General features: G+C 46.0%; 1 protein-coding gene across 1 annotated transcript; it reads right to left on the reverse strand.

Moving 5' to 3' along the window:
- Positions 1-521: 521 nt before the first annotated feature.
- slc23a3 (solute carrier family 23 member 3) lies at positions 522-21,747 on the reverse strand. The gene is given in 12 exon segments (XM_063212972.1): positions 522-772; positions 1,233-1,328; positions 2,720-2,887; positions 7,350-7,458; positions 8,687-8,937; positions 9,533-9,822; positions 10,190-10,234; positions 10,975-11,156; positions 11,998-12,065; positions 19,522-19,592; positions 20,509-20,666; positions 21,631-21,747. Coding segments are annotated over 12 exon segments (1,806 nt in total).
- Between the last annotated feature and the right edge of the window lie 664 nt (positions 21,748-22,411).

The following is a 22,411-nucleotide window of genomic DNA, read 5'->3' on the forward strand; positions in this document are numbered from 1 at the left end:
CGCTTTCAAGAAACACACCCCTGAAGGCATCTCAACAGGCACCTGTAGAACTGCCGGGCACATCTTTAACAAATGCATTTCTTAAGACATCTATAAGTTTAACCTTACCTTTTTCTATCCACCATATTATCCGTGGTTACAAGCGTGGCAGCATTATAATTTGGTTAACAGTTGCTAGTGCTAAATCATTCAGAAGGGCTCTGGGCAGCCTAACAGAAAGTGGCAGACTGTAAAAGCTGTGGTACCACAACATAGAAATGGGTGGGGTTAGAGGGCATGGTAATAACGTGGATAACCCACACCCAGATAGGAACCAAAGAATCCTCTATTAGAGGAAGACAAATCAAACTCCGCCCACCCAATGCAAAGGAGTGTGCTCAAGTTTGGTCTCCTAAGGGGGCATTGTCCCCTCCTTCTTCTCTTTCTGTGGTGTTTGGTGGCGTCACATGAATCCAGGAAAAGAATGGGCTTAATGTATCTTACTCTAAATGAAGATTCTTTGTAGCAACCCTTCCATCCCATCACACAGTCAGTAAATTTGCCATTTCATATGTGGGCGTGTCAGCTTCCTTCCGGGGTCCTTCCGGGATCCTGCAGGCATAGAAAGGGACGACCCTCAGGTAGGGCAGTGCCTGGAGTCGCCTGACCACCCTTGGAGGCTCAAACATGGCCGCCGTCGCCTGGCAACAGTACTGCCTGCTATCAGCCATCACCACCATCGCCTTTCCCTTCGCCCCTTCTGCCCTGGTCAGCCCCATCTCTGAAAGAGTACCTAGGGGAGGGAGGGAGAGAGAGAGAGAGAGAGAGAGAGAGAGAGAGAGAGAGAGAGAGAGAGAGAGAGCCCATAGGAGAGAGACATGAATTGGCCCATACTATTATAGGCCTACCTGACTATTATATCTGGCATTATACTATCTGACATTTATTTAGAATTTTGTGCAATTTTATATATGATGTAACAGATTGTTGTGCTTTGGTCGCCTCTGGTCTATCTACATATGGTTTAAAAAGGCTTGTATTACCAGCCCATGGTCAAGCACCACCTATGACTAAAGGCATTTTAACCTTTTGTATATGACAGTGCCTTGGATATTTTGGGGACTGCAATCAGAGTGTGTTTGTTTTTGTGTTTGTGTTTGTGTTTGTGTGTGTCTGTGTTTGTGTGTGTCTGTGTTTGTGTCTGTGTCTGTGTCTGTATCTGTGTACGTGTTCATGTTAATGTTTGTGTTTACCAGAGACAGTGTTCTCCAGTAGGAAAGCTAAGGAGAAGATGATGAGGACGGGGGAAGCCATGACAGACAGCATCAACACGTCACCGCTCAAGGAACCTAATACATAAGACTGTGTTAGCGGGTAATGTTCAGACACGCACACACACACATGTGTAAAAGTGTCCAGACCAAGAGCGAACTACACTGCCTGCTAGCGTGGGTAGCAGAAGAAGTTTCGCCTTGAATTAGCTGTATTCACTCGAGACGCAGCATTGACATGTTTGATTCAGCTAATCACATAACGGCTCTGGCTTGACAGCCTGGGACATTCGGAGATATGAATGTTCCGATTGGTTGTCGCCGAACAGCGTCAGAGCGAATTCGCCTGCGATTAGATTTAGTTTAATCTTCAAAATTCGCTCTGGTCGCGCAAGAAGCTTCGCTCCTGGCGAAGTCGCTTTGGTAGCGCGGGTCGCTCTTGGTCTGTACACGGCATAACAGAGGGTAACTAGCAAAGTTGGAGTGGAACGTTAATATAACTCCTGAACCTCCTGAACAGGGCTCGAACCGGTTCAAGGAACGAAAACCGAAAATGGGAAGGAACGGAATTTTACGCAATTTTATGAGCAGCAGAAACAGAAACAAAAACGAAATGGTCTTCAACTGTTCCTGAAAAGAAATGTTATTCTGAAATCCACAAAACCAGTTAATAACGGTTTATTTCGTTCTCTATATATTTTATAAATCTCACAAAAGCATACGCTGAAGCATTGAAGTGTTTGTGCTGTAGAGTAAAACAGGAAATTGGAGATATTTGTCAGCTACAGACCAGCTACACCATATCTACACCATGCAAGGTTAGGAATTATAGTGTAAGATCTCCATATGGATAAAACGTACAGCCAGGTAAGGAGTTTAGCACGTATCCAGAAAGGTTTTTGATAAGAAATTATTCATAGGCTACAGTAAGTCTGTAGGCTATATGTGGGAGGGATAGCCCATCTGAATGTTTTTGGATGCCGCCTGTGATTTAGCCTATTATTTTTGGGGATAGAGTAGCTACTGTGTAAATCAAGGGCAAATACTAATGGGTACGCCTATTCTAGGTATAAAGATACAGTCCATAAAAATAGGCTTGATAGGCCCGCAAAACACTTTCAGGAACGAAATTTTGGTGGCGGAACGAATTCAGGAACGAAAACGTTAAACAAAGGCCTACCTGAACCGTTCGGAACGGAACGATTGAAAAATAATTTCGTTTTCAAGCCCTGCTCCTGAAGCCTCATACAGTATCGGTAGCGCTGGGCTATCGGACTGGTCCTTTAGTCCAGCAGTATCATGCTGTGACTCCCATTAACGTGGTGGCGAGTTCACGTCCCCGAGGGGGACACAGTGCGCAGTAATACATTGTGGCACACGCGCGCGCGCACGCACACACACACACACACACACACACACACACACACACACACACACACACACACACACACACACAGAGGTCACCTCACCTGTGAGTATAACATCAGGCTGTAGACGAAACCAGCGTGGGAGGACGAGGGCCATGAATATGGTGAAGCCCGTGTTGAAAATGTTCCTTCCAGAGTCCATGTGGCCGAACTGGAAATACGTCACTCCTGTTCCCGTGGAAACAGCGTAGGTCACCCACAGAATGGCACCTGGAAGAGAATGGAACCCAAGACTGTTACGTAATCACTCGCAAGAGAACCGCGTTATTCGCTCTATAACGATTATAATAATAATAATAATAATAATAATTGTATTTGTATAGCACTGTGTCATACAAGGCATGTAACTCAAAGTGCTTAACAAATGGGAAAAAACATTGTTAGAGATAGAATTAAAAGGAGAGGAGAGATAGATTTAAAAGGAGAGGTATAGAGGAGAGGCAGAAAAAGCAGGAAGGCAGAGGAAGAAGAGATAGACAGAGAATGTAGAGTCATAAGGTCAACGTAGGTTAGGACCAGGATTCTTAGATGTGTAAGGTCCATAGTGGCTGGGCCTATCATAAGTCATAGATAGTCACACAGAGATTGGGCGCTCAGGTGCGGCCCCTGGTGGCATCAGGGGTGAGGAAAAACTCCCTTTCGCTTGATTCATAGTTTGTGAGGGGGAAAAAAAGCTCAGTGAGGTCTGAGAAAAAAGACCCCCTGTAGTCAGGAAGAAACCTCAGGCAGAGACCAGCGGCCACCTAGGGGAGCCCCCTGCCAGGGGCTGGATTGCGAGTAGTAAGGGCGCTGCGGCGGCTGGGACACTATGACGTCTTGGCAGCTAGGAGTTGGCAAGGATGAAGAGGTGGGTCTTCAGCTGCTTCTTAAAGGAGTCGACGGAGGTGGCTGATCGGATCTCGATGGGGAGGGTGTTCCATCTCTTGGGCGCATAGCAGGCAAACGCGGCGTCGCCGATCTTCTTCTGCGGGGGGGTGGGGGTCCTTAGCAGCTTGGCATCAGTGGACCTGAGAGCTCGAGCAGGGGCATAAAAAGAGAGCATGTCTGAGATATAGCTAGGGGCAAGTCCATTTAATGCTTTAAATACTGTGAGCAGAATCTTAAAGTCGATTCTGTATGAGACAGGTAACCAGTGCAGGTCTGCCAAGACAGGAGAGATGTGCTCTCTCATTCTGGTTCTTGTTAGGATTATAGGGTGACCAAATTCAAATCAGACGTTACAGGGATTTATAATGAAAAGTGTGTTAGTCTGTATCACAGTGAATCATAAAATCCTACTTATGAAGCTCAACAATCACATTTTCTATATCAGTTGCACAGATAAATGACAACGTTATTGTTAAGGGACATAAACACTTTAAAACGGATGTTGTTTCAACTCTGTGCAGTATTTTTATATATGTTTGAAATGACATAGTATTTGTCCATAACACTGTTGACAGAATAATCAAGCAAATGTTCGCTTTCATGAGAATATTTAACAAATTACTTAAGATTAAGCTCGGCAATTTGTTTGTTTGGAAACTTAAATTTATACACTATGGAAACATCTAGGTCATTTATTTGAAATAAAATACTGATAATTGACATTTTACGTTTGATTCTACATTTCGAGTGCGCTTTTGGCACTCACTAACTCATGTAGCGCATTTTCAACGCATTCAATGCATTTTCACACAAAAATGTATACGTTGGTTACAAACCTTTCCACATATCTGTTGTGTTTGTCCACTCTCCCAAAGTGTGAAAGTGTGAAATCTTCTTTCATTGAGATGCCTTCCCCAGGTATTTACCAATTTCTGACACTTGGCTACCAAATGCCTAAAACGCTCCTCTCTTCCCACTACTCTCTAATATGTGGCCACTATTCAAAGACAGTATCATTTCTCTCTGCAAAGAACAGCTAAATAGCAATAAAATACGATGCCCACATTTCAATGACAAGGACATGTAGTTGACAGAGTTCCTATGGGGGAGGGGGGGGGGGGCAGTGCTTAGGGGAAAGGTCAGTGTAAGAGTTGACAGCGCTGTCTCCTCTCTGCCACATATTTGCATAACTTAAATTCCTACGACAGCATATACTACATAGTTCACAGTGCGGAGAGAGGAGAGAGGAAGTGGTGTGTTTCTGTGTCGCTTGAGTGAGTGTTTTTCCCTGACCATATACCATCAACAGGAAATTGAACATAACAACGAAGATCAAACCAAACCTCAACAAGAGGCAAATTGTAGCACTCTGTCAGTTATGTGGTCTGTTACACAGAAAATTACACAGAGGAGAGAGAGAGAGAGAGAGAGAGAGAGAGAGACAGAGACAGAGACAGAGACAGACAGACAGAGACAGAGACAGACAGACAGAGACAGAGACATAAATAAGAGAAGAAGAGAAAGAGGAAGAGAATGAGAAGAAAAAGAACGAGACCATGAGAGAACAAGAGAGAGAGAGACAGAGACAGAGACATACAGTTTTTCTCGATTGGTTTGGCTAATTTCTCAAAACTGAGACAAGATTCTCAAAACAACACAGACAAATCCCCAAACCAACTTGCAATTTTCCAAATCATAATGGCATTTCTCATGGCTTTCATCATATCAAATGCTTTGTACATGTCTCAAATGTTACATCTCTGCAGATGGCTATGTAGATACCCTACAGTTGACACATTGAGCATACATTTAGCACATTTTCCAAATAAATTGATCTTGCTTATCTAAACAAATCAGACAATTCTCAGTGTAATGGTTTCCCTCTCCAAAACATGTCAGCATGATTTCATTGTGTATGTCATCATATGCAAAGTAGTCTACACAATTGTCAAAACAGTCAAGGACATACTATTTTAAGAATGTCATTAAACAGTAAATTCATGACAGTGTTCCACAGGCCAGGTGATATTGTAACTTACAGTTTTTCTCGATTGGTTTGGCTAACTTCTCGAAACTGAGATGACAAAAACATTTTGATGATTCTCAAAACAACACGGACAAATCTCCAAACCAACTTGCAATTTCCCACAACAGAATGGCATTTTTCATTGCTATCATCAAATTTCAAATGCTTTGTACATGTCTCAAATGTTTAGTACATCTCGGCAGATGGCTATGTACAAGTACCCTACAGTTGACACATTGAGCATACATTCAGCACATTTTCCAATTAAATTGACCTTTCTTATCTAAACGAATTAGACAATTCTCAATTCTCTAATGGTTGCCCTCTCCAAAGCATGTCAGCATGGTTTCATTGTGTGAGTCATCATATGCAAAGTAGTCTACACAATTGTCAAAACAGTGAAGGACATAATAGTTTAAGAATTTCTTTACTGTAAACAGTAAATTCATGACAGTGTTCAACAGGCCAGATGGAATTGTAACTTTACTAGTTTGTAGAAAATAATTTTACAACCGTGTACTACAGTTTCCTCTGTTATTTGGCTAATTTCTTGACATTTTTTCAAACGGCATTCTGTGGAAGGAATTTAGTTTCGACACACGGGTAAACTGTTTTTGGAGTGATATGAGCAAGTGATGAGAATCCATGTAGTTATGCTGAACCATCCAGTTTATTTTGACAGAATGACTAAATGAATGCAAATGAGCCAAACCAATGGAGAAGGATATATACCATTTTATGGTACTGACTATTTATGTGGGAGAAGGTTTAGTGCTGATGCAAGAATGAGCTGTTTTGGGAGGTATATGACCTTTTGCTAGTTATCTGAAGTGTTGTGCAGAAGTGTAAGAATGTTTGGCCAAATGACCCAAAATTTATAGAAATGTCATCTCGGTTTCAAGAAATTAGCCAAACCAATCGAGAAAAAATGTACATAGTTTGTAGGAAATGATTTTACAACCGTGTATACCACAATTTCCTCTGTTATTTGGCTAATTTCTTAACATTTTTCCCAAGCGACATTCTGTTTTGAACAATTGCTAGTTGTTTTGGGATTTGTCCATGTTATTTTGAGAATGTTATCTCTGTTTTGAGAAAGGAGTCAAACCCACGAGAAACCTGTAATATATGGGCATTACTTTCTGTATATGAATTTACAGTAAAGAAAGTTACTGATAAATGTCCTTGGTAAATTGTCAAACTTCAGTGGTTTCACTCACTTATTAATTTTTATACATAGTTGAAATCTGTTAGCTGAACGTAGACAAAACATCTAACCATTTTGACTTGCAGTGCTTACACAATGGCAAAGGGACAATGTATTTTGCGGGTACTGATTATATATTTGGGGAAGGAATTTAGTTTTGACGCACGGGTAAACTGTTTTTGGAGTAATATGAGCAAGTCCCGAGGATCCATGTAGTTATGCTGAACCATCATGTTTATTTTGACTGAAGGACTAAATGAATCCAAATGAGCCAAAGCAATAGAGAAGGATCTTTGCCATTTTGTTGGTACTGACTATTTATGTGGGAGAAGGTTTAGTGCTGATGCAAGAATGAGCTGTTTTGGGAGGTATGTGACATTTTGCTATCTGAACTGTTGTGCAGAAGTGTAAGAATGTTTGGCCAAATGACCCAATGGTTATAGGAATGTCATCTCAGTTTCAAGAAATTAGCCAAACCAATCGAGAAAAAATGTAAATAAGAGAGGAAGAGAATGAGAAGAAAAAGAATGAGACCATGAGAGAACAAGAGAGAGAGAGGGTGAAAAAAGTACCGTAAACGGCCAGTGGAATGGCGGAGAGGAACGCGGCTGTTAGTCTAGGGGACAATCCCAACAGCATTCCCAAGATGGCTGCCAGTTGAACAGTCCTCCTGGAGCCACACTGGGGAAGGACAGACGCACCATTCAACACATTTACTCATTTTCACCAGTGTTTCTTAAAGGGACCACCTGTCAACTGAATTGACAGCTGACTGGTGCTGATTTGACACTCACTGCTCATTTCTATGCAGATCACTTACTATGCAGATCACTTTTTATTTACATTACAAGCCTGTCTTATTGTTTTGAAAATATGACTTCAGCTATGTTTAGCTTTGTAATAATGTGACAAATCTAACAATCTGTGGTCTGGTTCTCGATTCTGATTGGCTGATAGCCGTTGTAAATCGGGTGTAAACACACACCATTCCAGCTGAAGATATTAGGTTAGATGCGGAGCATCTAAGTTGGTAATGAGAATCTTGCAATTGAGGTAGGGGGTCTGCAAGAAGAGCATACCTTTGCACCATCTGTGGTTGGGGTATCAGTGTGATTGCAAAGATGTTTCTTTCCTGCAGTGTGTATCGCCCCTCGCTGAGTTTTTGTAGCAAAGTGGGTCCTGCAGCGCGACGAACGTAAGCACGCCCAGTAGTTAATTAATTTAATTGTTATTCCAGCGTTTTCCAAATAAATTAAATGTAATAGTGTTAGATAAGCAATAAGCCACTTGAGTGTGTTTGTGCTAGATTTATAACAGGTAAGGGGAGATCCGCTTCGCGTCGTGCCCCACTTTCCTTACCCGCAATAAATCGAGCACAAAACATTGCTTAAATATAGCCTACTGCTAGCTTGTCATGGAAAAGTACAAATCATCTCGCAGACCACCTGAGCTCTGTCGCAGACCACCAGTGGTTTTAGGATCACACTTTGAGAATCACTGATTTACACTATGCAGCCAGACTGGGGGAGAACAGACAGCAGTCAACATGTTTACTCATTAACACTATACAGAGCACTAGTATGTAGGGCATTTCACACTACAAACGGAAATGTTTTAGACAGAAACGACTGACCTCAAGCATCCCCCTAACCCTAAACACACACACACACACACACACACACACACACACACACACACACACACACACACACACACACACACACACACACACAGACACATACACACACACACAACATGCTATATGTGCTCTCTCCCTCGCTCTCACACACACACACACGCATGTATGTACGCATGAACTCACACACGCACACACGCACACACAGTGTTGTTCTGTCCAGACAGCTGGGCCACCCAGCCCTGTGTCCTGTGTCCTGTGTGTATGGCTGACCTGGCTTAGCTGGATGGTGCAGGCGTTGGCCACACTGCTAGCGACCCCTAGTGGCGACCCCAGTAGTGCGGCGGCGAGGGTCCCCAGGCCCTCGGTGAACAGGCCCCGGTTGCAGGCGTGTACGGGGGGCTGGGGGCCCTCCATTAGCCGGGAGCTCAGGCAGTACACCGCAATAGAGCTACTGCAGGAGGCTAACGCAGCCACTGCACCCGCTGCAGCCGCACGGACAGACACAAGGGGGCGCCCAACTCCTGAGGGTTTATAGAAAACAGATACAGCTCTATTACACAGATACACACGCATTGGCATCTGACAATATGGTATGACATATCAGAGTACGCTATCTTCATTTGTTTGTATCAATGTGTTTCAATTGTTTGCATTTAACTTCAAGAACAAGCTCAGTTACTCTGTCTCTATTGGCTTGATTTATTTCCATGTAGAAAGCTGTGCATTCATCTTCTTGCTTTAGCACCTCATCTATATAGATAGGTTATAGATGTATTATGATAAAGAAAAAAAAAACAATATCAAATTTGTGGCTGAGAGAATAGCTGAGTGGCTATAGTGACACACACATTTGCAGACACAGCGACAAACATATGCAGTAATATCATGCAGTAAAACAGATAAAATGACTGACAGGATGCATACACACAAACACACACACGCACGCACGCACGCACGCACGCACGCACGCACGCACGCACGCACGCACGCACGCACGCACGCACGCACGCACGCACGCACGCACGCACGCACACACACACACACACACACACACACACACACACACACACACACACACACACACACACACACACACACACACACACACACACACACCTGTATGCGGGAGGCTGACCCAGGGAAGGGAAACAGACATGCCAGAGGGTGTTAGCTCCAGTCCTGAGCTGTTGTCCCAGAGAGTGTGTGTGACGTTTAGGAGGTGTGTGACGGGGTCGTTCAGGAGGAGTGTGGTTGCGGTGTTGTTTTGAACTTGCAGTTCAGGCAGCAACTCGGAGAGTGTGTAAAGTCTCACATGTCCCGTGGTTGCCAAGGCACCAGACACACACCACACTATCACCCCAGGGACCAGCACCTACGCACACACACACACCACACACACATGCAAGCAAGCAAGCAAACAAGCAAACACACACACACACACACACACACACACACACACACACACACACACACACACACACACACACACACACACACACACACACACGTATGCATGCAAGCACACAAGCACTCACACGTGCAAACACAGGCACACACATTCAAGCAAGCACACGCACACACGTACAAATGTAAGTAAACAAGTTAAGGTTCAAAGACAAATGTTGATTAAGTTTGTGTGTATGTGTATGTGTGTGTGCGTGCGTGCGTGCGTGCGTGCGCATGCGTACGCGCGCGTGCATGGGTGTGTGTGTGTGTGTGCACGCACGTGTGTGTGTACTCACAGACAGCATGCCGAGAAAGTCAGGAATGGGGAGGGAACGCAGGTGCTGAGAGAGAATCACCATCAAGAGTACAGCCCTACAATCAATCAATCAGTCAATCAATCAATCAAATCAATCAAACATATGTATATAGCACATTATCATAAATGTATGTCATGAGGAGTACAGCCCTACAAGACAGATACAAGTCACATCACAGGGGAGCAGGCTGATTTGTCCATTTGCGTTTTGTGCAATCGTTGCGCAGTCGTTTCGTGCAATCGTTTCGTCCACAGAGAGCAGTTGTTTTGTCCAGGCTACCTGTCCTCACGAGCAGCATAAACTTCATATCACCACTTTTTTGTATTATTGTATATTCCTTATTATAAAATGTAAATCAGCTCTACTGGTCAGTCTCCATGAGAATATGATAAATTATACAATAAACAACCTTTTGATAATGTCATTTTTATTTATTTAGAAAAAAGTGTAAAAAATTTGTAAAATTGCGGAGATAATTAAATAATAAAAGTAGAGGTACAGGGTTTCTGCCGGACAGTGAGATGTAGACTATGGACAAATGGACGAAACGACATGTATCCCATCACACTGGGAGTCAAGTGGAGGCCCCCAGTAAAAAAGCTTCGCAATGCAATCGTTTCTGTGTGTCTTTGTATGTCAGTGTATTCATGTACGTATTCATTTACGTATGCTTGACTGAGCTAACACCCTCTGGCATGTCTGTTTCCCTTCCCTGGGTCAGGCTCCCGCATACAGGTGTGTGTGTGTGTGTGTGCGCGCGTGTGTGTGTGTGTGTCTTCTTTACAATGTACTCACAGTGCTGCGAAGCCCCAGTGATCGGAGCAGAGTAGCGCTGCGTCTCGATACATGGAGAGGCCCAGCACACACACCACAGGGGCCAGGACCAGAGGCCCACAGCGCAGCACACACACACCTCCCAACCCACACACACCCACACACACCTGCAGCAGCCCCGCCACCAGCACCATGCCCTGCAGCTGCACATGCACACACACACATGCGCACACACGCACACACACACACACACACACACGCACACACACACACAAACACATACACATAAACACATTAACACATTAACACATGTGCCATATACACACCAACAAAATAGATCATCTAAACAATCTAAGTACAGTAGAAAATCTAAACGCAAAACATCTTTCAACTTCAAATCTTGTCTGTCTTTCTGGATTCCAGGATTTTGGTCACACAAACGCAACCATGAAAGAGTTGTCAGTCGTCACCAAAAAAGGGCCACCACTTTGCAGGAAACAGGAGACGCACTGTCAGCAGGGGGTCTGTCCTCATAGTTCGAAGCGATCAACTCTGCATATGCAGGGCAAAAGTGGGCGTGATGCTTTTCCCCGCCGTGAATTCAAGGGCGACGGACGAATCAGGATCTTGCACTGTCCGCCAGCATACCGGCAGATTACGAAATCTTCAGCTCGTATCAGCTGTGCAAAGGGGGGGGGGGGTGCATTGTGCATGCTGCAGTTGTGGGACGAGTATAAACCAGGCTCAACACAGTCACGTGCGGAAAAAGTTCAGAGCCTGTCCGATATGAACACGGGTGGTCAGGCCCTGCCGTGGCTTAACGGTGGGGCACTCGTCTGCTGCATGGTCGACCCGTCTCTCATCCCAGCTCGTTTCCTGTCTGTCCTTCACTGTCCTGTCTCATCATAAAGGCTTGAAAAGCCACAAAAAAATAATTTAAAAAAAATGAACACGGGTGGTTCGGGTGGGCACCGGCACCTGCCCCGTTCTGGTCGGCCTGAAAACAGAATTAGTGCTGTAGTATACTGTATAATGCTGGAGTACCTCTCTCAGTGCTCTGCTCTGCTCACCGCAGCCCTCAGCCTCTGCATCCCAACAGTCTCCTGTGTTGCCTGGAGCACACAGACACGCACACGCACATACACACAGAGGCACAAGCACACACACGCACAGACACACGCACCTTAGCAAGCACGCATGCACAATATTAATGGACACATACACACTGTAAAAAGTGACACTTTTTAAGCCCGCTCATAGTGGCTAGGTTTTTGTTTGCGTCTGTGTAATTGCCATGGCATGTCTGTCGTTTGTTATTTTTCATGTAGCGTCCCCCTGCATTCATACACTACATTACCCAGCATACACCACACTGATAGCCACACCGGCAAGCTAATTGCATGTTTCCCCATTGAACCGGCAGCAGCATCTGCTCGGTGAGTTTGAACATAGCGACACACACTACAAACCACAAACACAGTTTTACCGTTAAATGCAGTTTAATGTTAACACCCTAGCGAACAGTAAGAGGCCCACTGATTCTGCTTCACTCTTCATCCCTGTGCAATATTAGTTTCTGCCGAACTCACATTTGTTGCTACTCACATCAACACTGATTTCTCCCTGGTCCGTCTGGCATGGATTCCCCGTAGGAAGCGCGCACCTCGGGTGAGCTGTGTTTTAAGTTCCACCTTGGACTAGGGAAAGTTTAATCGCTGTAGGGGTGAGTGGTTGTCTTACGTGATGTTTATGTAATTTATGTTTACTGTGAGGATGGGAAATGTAAGTAGAAATATTTACTGATGTTTGTTATGTATTTTAATGGTGATAGAAATGTTTACATTTTTAATATTCACTTTGAATATTGTTTTTGTTTTGTTTATGAGTTTGGGTTAATGGACTTGTCCAATCTTTTCCAACTGCATTCTCATTGGTAGACTAAGCTCAGCAGGTATTTGGCCACTAATGTAATTATCATTTCTCCTATCTCTGTCCATTATTGAATTCCTAGCTTTTGTGTTTCAGCCAATCATTGTACTTTGTTCATTTTGAGCTTAGCCAATCAGAGGGTAATTGGAGGGGTATTTAGAGGGTTTGGTTTTGTTTCTTTTCAGTCTGGAACTGGCTCTGAGAGAGGTGAGAACTCTGTTACTCTGAGGTCTGAACTGTTGATTAATAGCATTGACGCTGCAACTTGTCGTGAGGTTGCCTCCAGTTCTGTTTATTGTATTTATCTTTAGTTATGCCTATGATGGCCCATTTTGTTTTCCTTTTTGAAAGTCTTTTGTTTTGCATTTTGAGCACTTCTCGGCACTGTAAATAAATCCTCACGATCATTCACTTTTAAAACCTCGTTCTCGTCTGACTCATTTGGTGGTGACGCTTAGTGGAAGTGAAGCGGCAACGTAACACTTTTCACATTTGGTGTCAGAAAGCGGGTTCCTAACGCTCTCCGGGTGGAGCATAGGAGAAAGCGCACCACCATTGGGTCATGTATCGGCGCCTTGTGAGGCAAACCACCATGATGAACCAGCCAGCTGATGTGGGGGAAGAAGGAGCCACCGGAGGGAAGCAAGAGGTCGTTCCGGAGGAGGAGCTACAGATGCCAAACCTGCGCCGCGCGGGCCAGCAACAGATCCACCAGTAAGAACGCCAGTAGCCTGGACAAGAGCAGCTGTTCCAAAGTTAGAAGAAAGTGATGATATCGAACAATATCTCACCACGTTTGAGAGACTGGCAACGGCTTACAGGTGGCCACGAACAGAGTGGGCGGTGTACCTGATACCTTACCTGACAGGCCGGGCACGCGCTGCATACGTAGCAATGGACGTCGGTGAAGCGATGGACTACAGCAAAGTCAAGGCAGCCATCCTCATGAAATACGACATTAATGAAGAGATCTACAGGGAGAGGTTCCGGGAGCCAGACATCGTCCAAGGGGAGACACCCAGGGAGCTCTACCATCGACTGAAAGACCTCTACAAGAAATGGATCAAGCCAGCAGGGAAGACGGTGGAGGACGTTGGGGAAATCATCGTGCTGGAGCAGTATCTTCGTTCCCTGGCCCCTGATGTACGTGTGTGGGTGAAGGAGCACAAGCCAACAACAGGCCAGCAAGCTGCAGAGTGGGTGGAGGCGTTCCTGTCGGCTAGACGTGGACCCAAGAACTTCAGGTTCCAGAGGACCAACCGACCGACACCTGGAGGTAAACCTGGGGGGTTGGGTAGTGGAGTTGGTCCTAGTACATCTGGACAGAGTAGGCCTACAGACACCAACACTCGCAATGTTACTCCTTCTGCACAGCCTAGAACATACACAACACCTAGCACACATGCTAAGCCACCCGCAACATCCACAAATGCACCTACTAGAGTCCCTTTTGTATGCCATTTTTGTGGCCAGGCAGGCCACATAGCCAGAAATTGCCCCGTTAGAGTAGCCAAGGGGACAGGAATGGTTGGGCTACCTAGACCTGGGGGGGAGCAGGTAGAATGCTTGGGGAAAGTGCAGACCACCCCTGTTGTTGTTAATGGTCAGTCTACAGTAGCTTTGCTGGATACTGGTAGCACCCAAACTCTGGTACAGCCCCATCTAGTGGAGGCCCATGAGGCCTTGGGAGAACGGAAACTGAGGGTTTGCTGTGTAAATGGCGATGAACATACTTACCCTGTTGCAGATGTCTGTGTGGAGGTTGGAGGTCAGGCCTATAGGCTTGCGGCGGGGGTAGTGAAGGGGTTAAGCCATCCTGTGGTGTTGGGACAGGATGTGCTGATACTTCCTGAACTGGTGAAGGCCTCGAAGCCGGTTAGCCTGGTGGTGACCAGAGCCCAAGCGAAGGGTGGTCAAGGGGAAACCCCTGAACAGGCTGTGAACAAAAACCTCCTAGACCACATGCCATACAGCAACACTGACATTGAACCCCCAAAGCAGCCCAATGTTCTGAAAACCCGCAGGCAGAAGCGGAGAGAGAAACTATTGGGAACCGTGCAAAACATTCCACTAGAGGGGGCGGGCCAAGAGTTACCGGGGGCTGGATTGTGGGAGTTACCCAGTGATTTTGCTACTTTACAAAAAGATGATGTTACGTTGGAAGATGTTTTTAAGAAAGTAACTGAAATTGATGGAGTTGAAACTGGTGTTGCCAAAGAGTTGACTGGAGAGTACTATTTTGTGAGGGGGGGTCTGCTCTATCACCAACCAGAGGATGGCAGACTAGAGCAGCTTGTGGTACCAAAGAGTCTGAGAGCTAAAGTGCTAGCATTGAGTCATGATATTCCGTGGGCGGGACATCTAGGTAGCGTGAAGACCCTTGAGAGAGTAGCCGCACGTTTTCACTGGCCGGGGTTGTACGTAGATGTTCAGCAGCACTGCAGGAGTTGTCCCACATGTCAGCTAGCAAGCAGCCACAAGGTCAAACCCTCACCACTGATGTCACTACCTATCATAGGCACACCATTCCACCGCATAGCAGTTGACATTGTAGGACCACTTGAACGCACACGGTCAGGCCACAGATTCATACTCGTAGTATGTGACTATGCAACGCGATACCCCGAGGCGTTCCCTTTGCGCAAAGTCACTGCAGGCGCCATTGCACGCACACTACTACAGTTGTTTTCACGTGTAGGCCTACCACAGGAAGTGCTTACTGACCAAGGCACAGCCTTTCTGTCCAAAACACTCAAACAGATGTACAGTTTGCTAGGCATTAAGGGTATTAGGACCACTCCCTACCACCCCCAGACCGACGGGTTGGTAGAGAGATACAACCGCACGCTGAAGAGTATGCTGCGGAAGTTCGTTGCTGCAAATGCGAAGGACTGGGACCAGTGGCTGCCCTATCTTCTATTTGCGTACCGGGAGGTGCCGCAAGCCTCCACTGGATTTTCCCCCTTTGAACTTTTGTACGGACGCCAGGTGAGGGGGCCGCTTGACCTCCTGAGAGAAGCCTGGGAGAGTCCTCAACCAGCAGGGGGCAGCAGCGTCGTCAGCTACGTCCTGCACATGCGTGACAGGATGGAGGAGCTTGCAGACCTGGTCAAGGACAACATGCAGCAGGCCCAGCAGGCACAGACAAAGTGGTACGACCAGAGAGCCAGGCAGCGGACTCTGCAGCCGGGCCAAAAGGTTCTCCTACTCCTGCCAACTTCAGAGAACAAGCTCTTGGCCAAGTGGCAGGGGCCCTACCAGGTGTGTCGGCAGATGGGGCCAGTGACTTATGAGATTGAAATGCCAGAGCGACGAAAGCCAAAGCAGACATTCCATGTCAACCTGTTGAAGGAGTGGCACGAACGAGACCAACCACTCAGCCACCAGCTGCTGGTTCGAGCGGTGGAGGAGGAGGATGACTCCTCTGAGCAGTTCTTCCCGTCCAGGGCTGCGCCAGCGGAGCTGGATTGCAGCCACCTCACCGAACAGCAGCAGCAAGAGTTGCAGGCCATCATCCCAGAGGGCCTGTTTCAGGACCAGCCGGGGCGGACGTCCCGGGTGGAGCACGACATCGCGTTGAAAGACTCCAAGCCAGTGAGACAGCGGATGTATCGCATCCCCGAGCGCCTGCAGCCCGCACTCCAGGAGGAGTTGGACGTGATGCAGCGCCTGGGGGTAATCGAGAGGTCGAGCAGCAGTTGGAGCAGTCCGGTGGTCCTGGTTCCCAAAAAGGATGGGACCATCCGCTTCTGCATCGACTTTCGTCAGGTGAATGCACAATCGCAGTTCGATGCCTACCCCATGCCGAGGCTGGAGGACCTCATCGAGCGGCTGGGGAAGGCTCGATACATCACCACTTTGGATTTATGCAAAGGATACTGGCAGGTGCCAATGGCTGAAGGAGCTAGGCCATACACTGCCTTCAGAACCCCTCAGGGGTTGTTCCAGTTTACAGTGATGCCCTTTAGTCTCCAGGGGGCGCCGGCAACTTTCCAGAGGCTGATGGACCAGGTCCTGGAGGGCACTGGTGCCTTTGCAGCAGCCTACCTGGATGATATTGCTATCTACAGCGCCACCTGGGAGCAGCACTTGGAGCACTTGCGGGAGGTGCTGCAGCGGTTGCACCAGGCAGGCCTCACCATCCAGCCCAAGAAGTGTGCTCTTGCTCAGCAGGAGGTGCACTACCTGGGGCATGTGTTGGGCAGTGGGGTCATTCGTCCACAGAAGGACAAAGTGGCCGCCGTCCGAGACTGTGCCAGACCGCAGACCAAGAAGGATGTACGCTCGTTCCTGGGTCTTGCGGGATGGTACAGGCGTTTCATCCCCAACTTTGCCACACGAGCTGCACCTCTCACGGACCTGACTAGGAAGTCGGGTTCGAACTCTGTGCCGTGGGAGGAGGTGCATGAGAAGGCGTTCGTCGACCTGAAGGGGGCGTTGCTCTGCGAACCTGTCCTGCAGAGTCCGGACTTCGACAAGCACTTTACGGTGCAAACCGATGCCTCTGGGGTAGGGCTTGGGGCAGTCCTGCTTCAGGGAGAGGCAGAGGATCAGCGACCTGTGGCTTACATAAGCCGAAAACTCTTCCCACGTGAGTCCAGGTACTCGGTGGTGGAGTTGGAGTGCCTGGCGGTCAAGTGGGCGTTGGACACTTTCAAGTATTACTTGTTGGGGAGGGAGTTCACCCTTGAAACTGACCACAGAGCTCTGCAGTGGTTGGGAAAGATGAAGGACTCAAATGCACGTGTGACGAGATGGTTTTTGTCTATGCAACCATTTAGGTTTGAGGTGAAGTACAGGGCCGGCATAGTAAATCCGGTGGCAGACTTTCTGTCTCGTCCCGCCGGGGCCGAGCCATCAGAGGGGGAAGGAAATGTAAAAAGTGACACTTTTTAAGCCCGCTCATAGTGGCTAGGTTTTTGTTTGCGTCTGTGTAATTGCCATGGCATGTCTGTCGTTTGTTATTTTTCATGTAGCGTCCCCCTGCATTCATACACTACATTACCCAGCATACACCACACTGATAGCCACACCGGCAAGCTAATTGCATGTTTCCCCATTGAACCGGCAGCAGCATCTGCTCGGTGAGTTTGAACATAGCGACACACACTACAAACCACAAACACAGTTTTACCGTTAAATGCAGTTTAATGTTAACACCCTAGCGAACAGTAAGAGGCCCACTGATTCTGCTTCACTCTTCATCCCTGTGCAATATTAGTTTCTGCCGAACTCACATTTGTTGCTACTCACATCAACACTGATTTCTCCCTGGTCCGTCTGGCATGGATTCCCCGTAGGAAGCGCGCACCTCGGGTGAGCTGTGTTTTAAGTTCCACCTTGGACTAGGGAAAGTTTAATCGCTGTAGGGGTGAGTGGTTGTCTTACGTGATGTTTATGTAATTTATGTTTACTGTGAGGATGGGAAATGTAAGTAGAAATATTTACTGATGTTTGTTATGTATTTTAATGGTGATAGAAATGTTTACATTTTTAATATTCACTTTGAATATTGTTTTTTGTTTTGTTTATGAGTTTGGGTTAATGGACTTGTCCAATCTTTTCCAACTGCATTCTCATTGGTAGACTAAGCTCAGCAGGTATTTGGCCACTAATGTAATTATCATTTCTCCTATCTCTGTCCATTATTGAATTCCTAGCTTTTGTGTTTCAGCCAATCATTGTACTTTGTTCATTTTGAGCTTAGCCAATCAGAGGGTAATTGGAGGGGTATTTAGAGGGTTTGGTTTTGTTTCTTTTCAGTCTGGAACTGGCTCTGAGAGAGGTGAGAACTCTGTTACTCTGAGGTCTGAACTGTTGATTAATAGCATTGACGCTGCAACTTGTCGTGAGGTTGCCTCCAGTTCTGTTTATTGTATTTATCTTTAGTTATGCCTATGATGGCCCATTTTGTTTTCCTTTTTGAAAGTCTTTTGTTTTGCATTTTGAGCACTTCTCGGCACTGTAAATAAATCCTCACGATCATTCACTTTTAAAACCTCGTTCTCGTCTGACTCATTTGGTGGTGACGCTTAGTGGAAGTGAAGCGGCAACGTAACACTTTTCACACACACAATATTGATAAATTACAATTATTGCAGTTTGAGTATTAAGTGTCAATATTCACTCACCTGTTCAATGTAAAACGTGTGCTTGTTTTGAATTTGCACTATGTATTAGGCTTTCCTCAGTGTGTGTATGATATAATCACGTTGTTAGTATATTGTGTAGTATGGCTTGTGTTGACCTGTTTACATAAGGATGTGTGGGTACTGTACGTGTTTCTAAGTATGGGCCAGATGGTGTAGGTCAGGTGGCACCAACGTTGTGCCTGCGGGCGCCAGGTAGCCCTCCAGGAGCTTCTGAGGTGCCCACCAAGGATGTTAATAAACAGTGATGACTACCAGATTTTAGTCACAGTTAATGCTTTTCTTGATTTAAATATGAGATTATTTATTCTTTACAACCTATAAATAAATTATATCATTCAATAATAGTGTGATTTGAGAATGATGCCAAGACATCAGTAGAGGATTTTGAACAGAAGTAGCCCTCGGGTAGCCCTCAGTAGCCCTCAGGTAGCCCTCAGTAGCTCTCAGACCTAGAAATGTTGGAGACCCCTAGTGTAGGTAAACTCACCAGTGTTAGTGGAGAGCAGGACCACTGCAGGGCCCAGAAACTCAAGAGAGGGAGCCTGCACCAACGGCATGCTGGAAAAGACACACAGTCAAAGTGAAAGGCCCATTAGGGAAACTCCAACTCCCATTGTCATTGTGACACATCACTCCAGTGAACACTGCACACTGCACACAACGAAATTGCATTTGTGTTTCACCCGTGCAAGGGGGCAGCCCTCAATGTCGGCCCAAGGGAGCAGTGTGGCAGGACGGTACCATGCTCAGGGTACCTCAGTCATGGAGGAGGATGGGGAGGGCTCTGGTTAATTACTCCCCCCACCAATCTGGCGGGTCGGCAACCTTTAGGCTATAAGTCTGACGCCCTAACCACTTAGCTATGACTGCCCATGTACATTGCATGATGATTGTTGGATGTATAATCAGTATAAAATAAACAATGGTTGAAAACCTTTGACAGAATAAGTATGCAATATTTACTGCATTGCTTTTTTCCCCCAGTGTTGTATAAAGTAGAAGTAGGCCTACTGTCACAGACGCAATTACAACACTAGTAGCATGATATTACAATGTTGAAATCATGTAACAACACTACTAGTGTTGTAATGACATCTGTAAGAGAACTTCTACTTCTGCTCTACACAACTTTGCAAATGACAGAATGTTGTTTATACAGCATGCCGAGTCGATACAAGGATTGAGTGATTTCTTATTGCTGAGCAGTACGCGGGTAAGGTGTGGAGCTCACCTGGTCAAGTCAAGTCAAGTGTTCTTTATTGTCAAAAGTCTATGTTACAGGGTTAGCACAAAAGTTGGAAATTGCGTTCGACCAGTCTCCAATGTGCAGTTTAAACTGAACATACATATAAGAAATGGACAAAAATCACCTACACACACGTACGCACGCACGCACGCACGCACGCACACACGCACGCACGCACGCACGCACGCACGCACGCATGCACGCACACACACACACACACACACACACCAGGTGCCTATCCAGGTGTGGAGGAGGGTGGATGCTGCCGAGGAGAAGAGCAGGGTTGCCAGGTGCTGCGCCCACTCCCCCTGCGACCATGGCACACGCATATGGCACTGGAGGATCCCCAGCAGCAGCACTGGCAACGCACACTGCACAAACACATGCTAAGGAGAGAGGGAGAAAGAAAGAAAGAAAGAAAGAAAGAAAGAAAGAAAGAAAGAAAGAAAGAAAGAAAGAAAGAAAGAAAGAAAGAAAGAAAAAGAGGTTGGAGGTGGGGTAAAGGAAAGTGGGAGATTTAACATAGAGAGGTGGAATAGAGAAACAGAGAGAGGTGAGAGAGAGAGATGTGAGGGTGAGAGAGAGACAGAGATTAAAATAAGAGAGTAAGAGAAAGATGAAGAGAATGAGAAGAAAAGAGGTGAGGGAGAGGAAGAAGGAGAAGAGACAGAAGGTGAGGTGGGAATGGGGAGAAAGAAGAAGTGAATCAGTGTGTAAATAATTGTCTCGTTACATGTATGTAGTATTCATGAGTTATAGTTATTGTTTCTCTTGGCCTTTAGGGGAGCTACTGCAAAGATGCTATGTGTAAATCTTTACACCTTTCTGGGAATGTAGAGAATAGCATGGCACAGGACAGACACTGACACACACACACACACACACACACACACACACACACACACACACACACACATACACATACACACACAGAATATGGATATAAGCTCATATTAGAAGCCATTTTCCTTTGTAGTACCGATGTAAACACATCTCAGTTGTGAGCACATTTTCTTAATTTCCTGATCAATTTCTGAATAAGAACATTCATTTAGCAATGAAAGAGAAGAAGAAGATGAATAAGAATTAGAAGAAGATGATGATGAATAAGAATTAGAGGAAGAAGAGGAAGAAGAAGAAGAAGAGGAGGAGGAAGAAGAAGAAGAAGAAGAAGAAGAAGAAGACTTAAAAAAAGATGAAGATGATGATGAAGAAGCACAACAACAACAACAACAACAACAGCAACAATCACAACAAAACCCAAACTTACAAAATGAAACCGAACCAAACCCAAATTCAGTGATTATTATTATTTTATAGTTTTTTAATAAAAAATCTTTGATAGTGTACCTGCACTGCCAGGGCCAGGGAGAGGAGCAGTGATGGGCACCAGTCCACCCCTCTGATCCTGCTATGCTGGCCACCCTTATTGGTCACCTCTGCTGTGTCCTGCTGAATGGCCTCCATCCTTTAACTCCTTGATCAGATCTCCAACAGTCACTCTCACCCTCTTCTTTGATGAGTATGAATTCAACACCCTGGCTAGGAGCCAACTTTTTTTTACACTCTTTTGTTTTTGGGTGGGTGTTCTTGGTCCTGTTGAATAAGCACTAGGAAATGTTCTCTGTTTTTTTTCTACCTTCACCACCTGGCTCTTCTAGGGGCGTGTTCCACTTCACACCCCTGTTTTTAACAGAGGAAGGGTGCTACAAAGGACAGGTGCTACAGAGGACAGGTGCTCCAGAGGACAGGTGCTCCAGAGGAAGAGGACAGGTGCTCCAGAGGAAGAGGACAGGTGCTCCAGAGGAAGAGGAAGGGTCCTAAAGAGGACAGGTGCTCCAGAGGAAGGGTCCTACAGACATGCATGTGTGCTCCATCTTCTCGACATCTACTATCCACACTCGCCTGAGGCGTAACTTGTGAGAAGGCACTTTGGTCAGCAGTGTGATCTCCCCACACCAACCCTACAGTCCCAGCAAATTAGCTATAGCAAATTAGCCTACTCCAGGAGCTGTACCAAAGCAGTTAAGAAGTACTAAACATCAGCAGCTGTACGAGTTGCATCTACAGCTCAGTTGAGACGAGCTGAGACACACTTGGAGAGGATTTCATGGATGATCAAAAACCTCAC

The sequence above is a fragment of the Engraulis encrasicolus genome, chromosome 13, assembly GCF_034702125.1.
Source record: "Engraulis encrasicolus isolate BLACKSEA-1 chromosome 13, IST_EnEncr_1.0, whole genome shotgun sequence".
Lineage (NCBI taxonomy): Eukaryota > Metazoa > Chordata > Actinopteri > Clupeiformes > Engraulidae > Engraulis > Engraulis encrasicolus.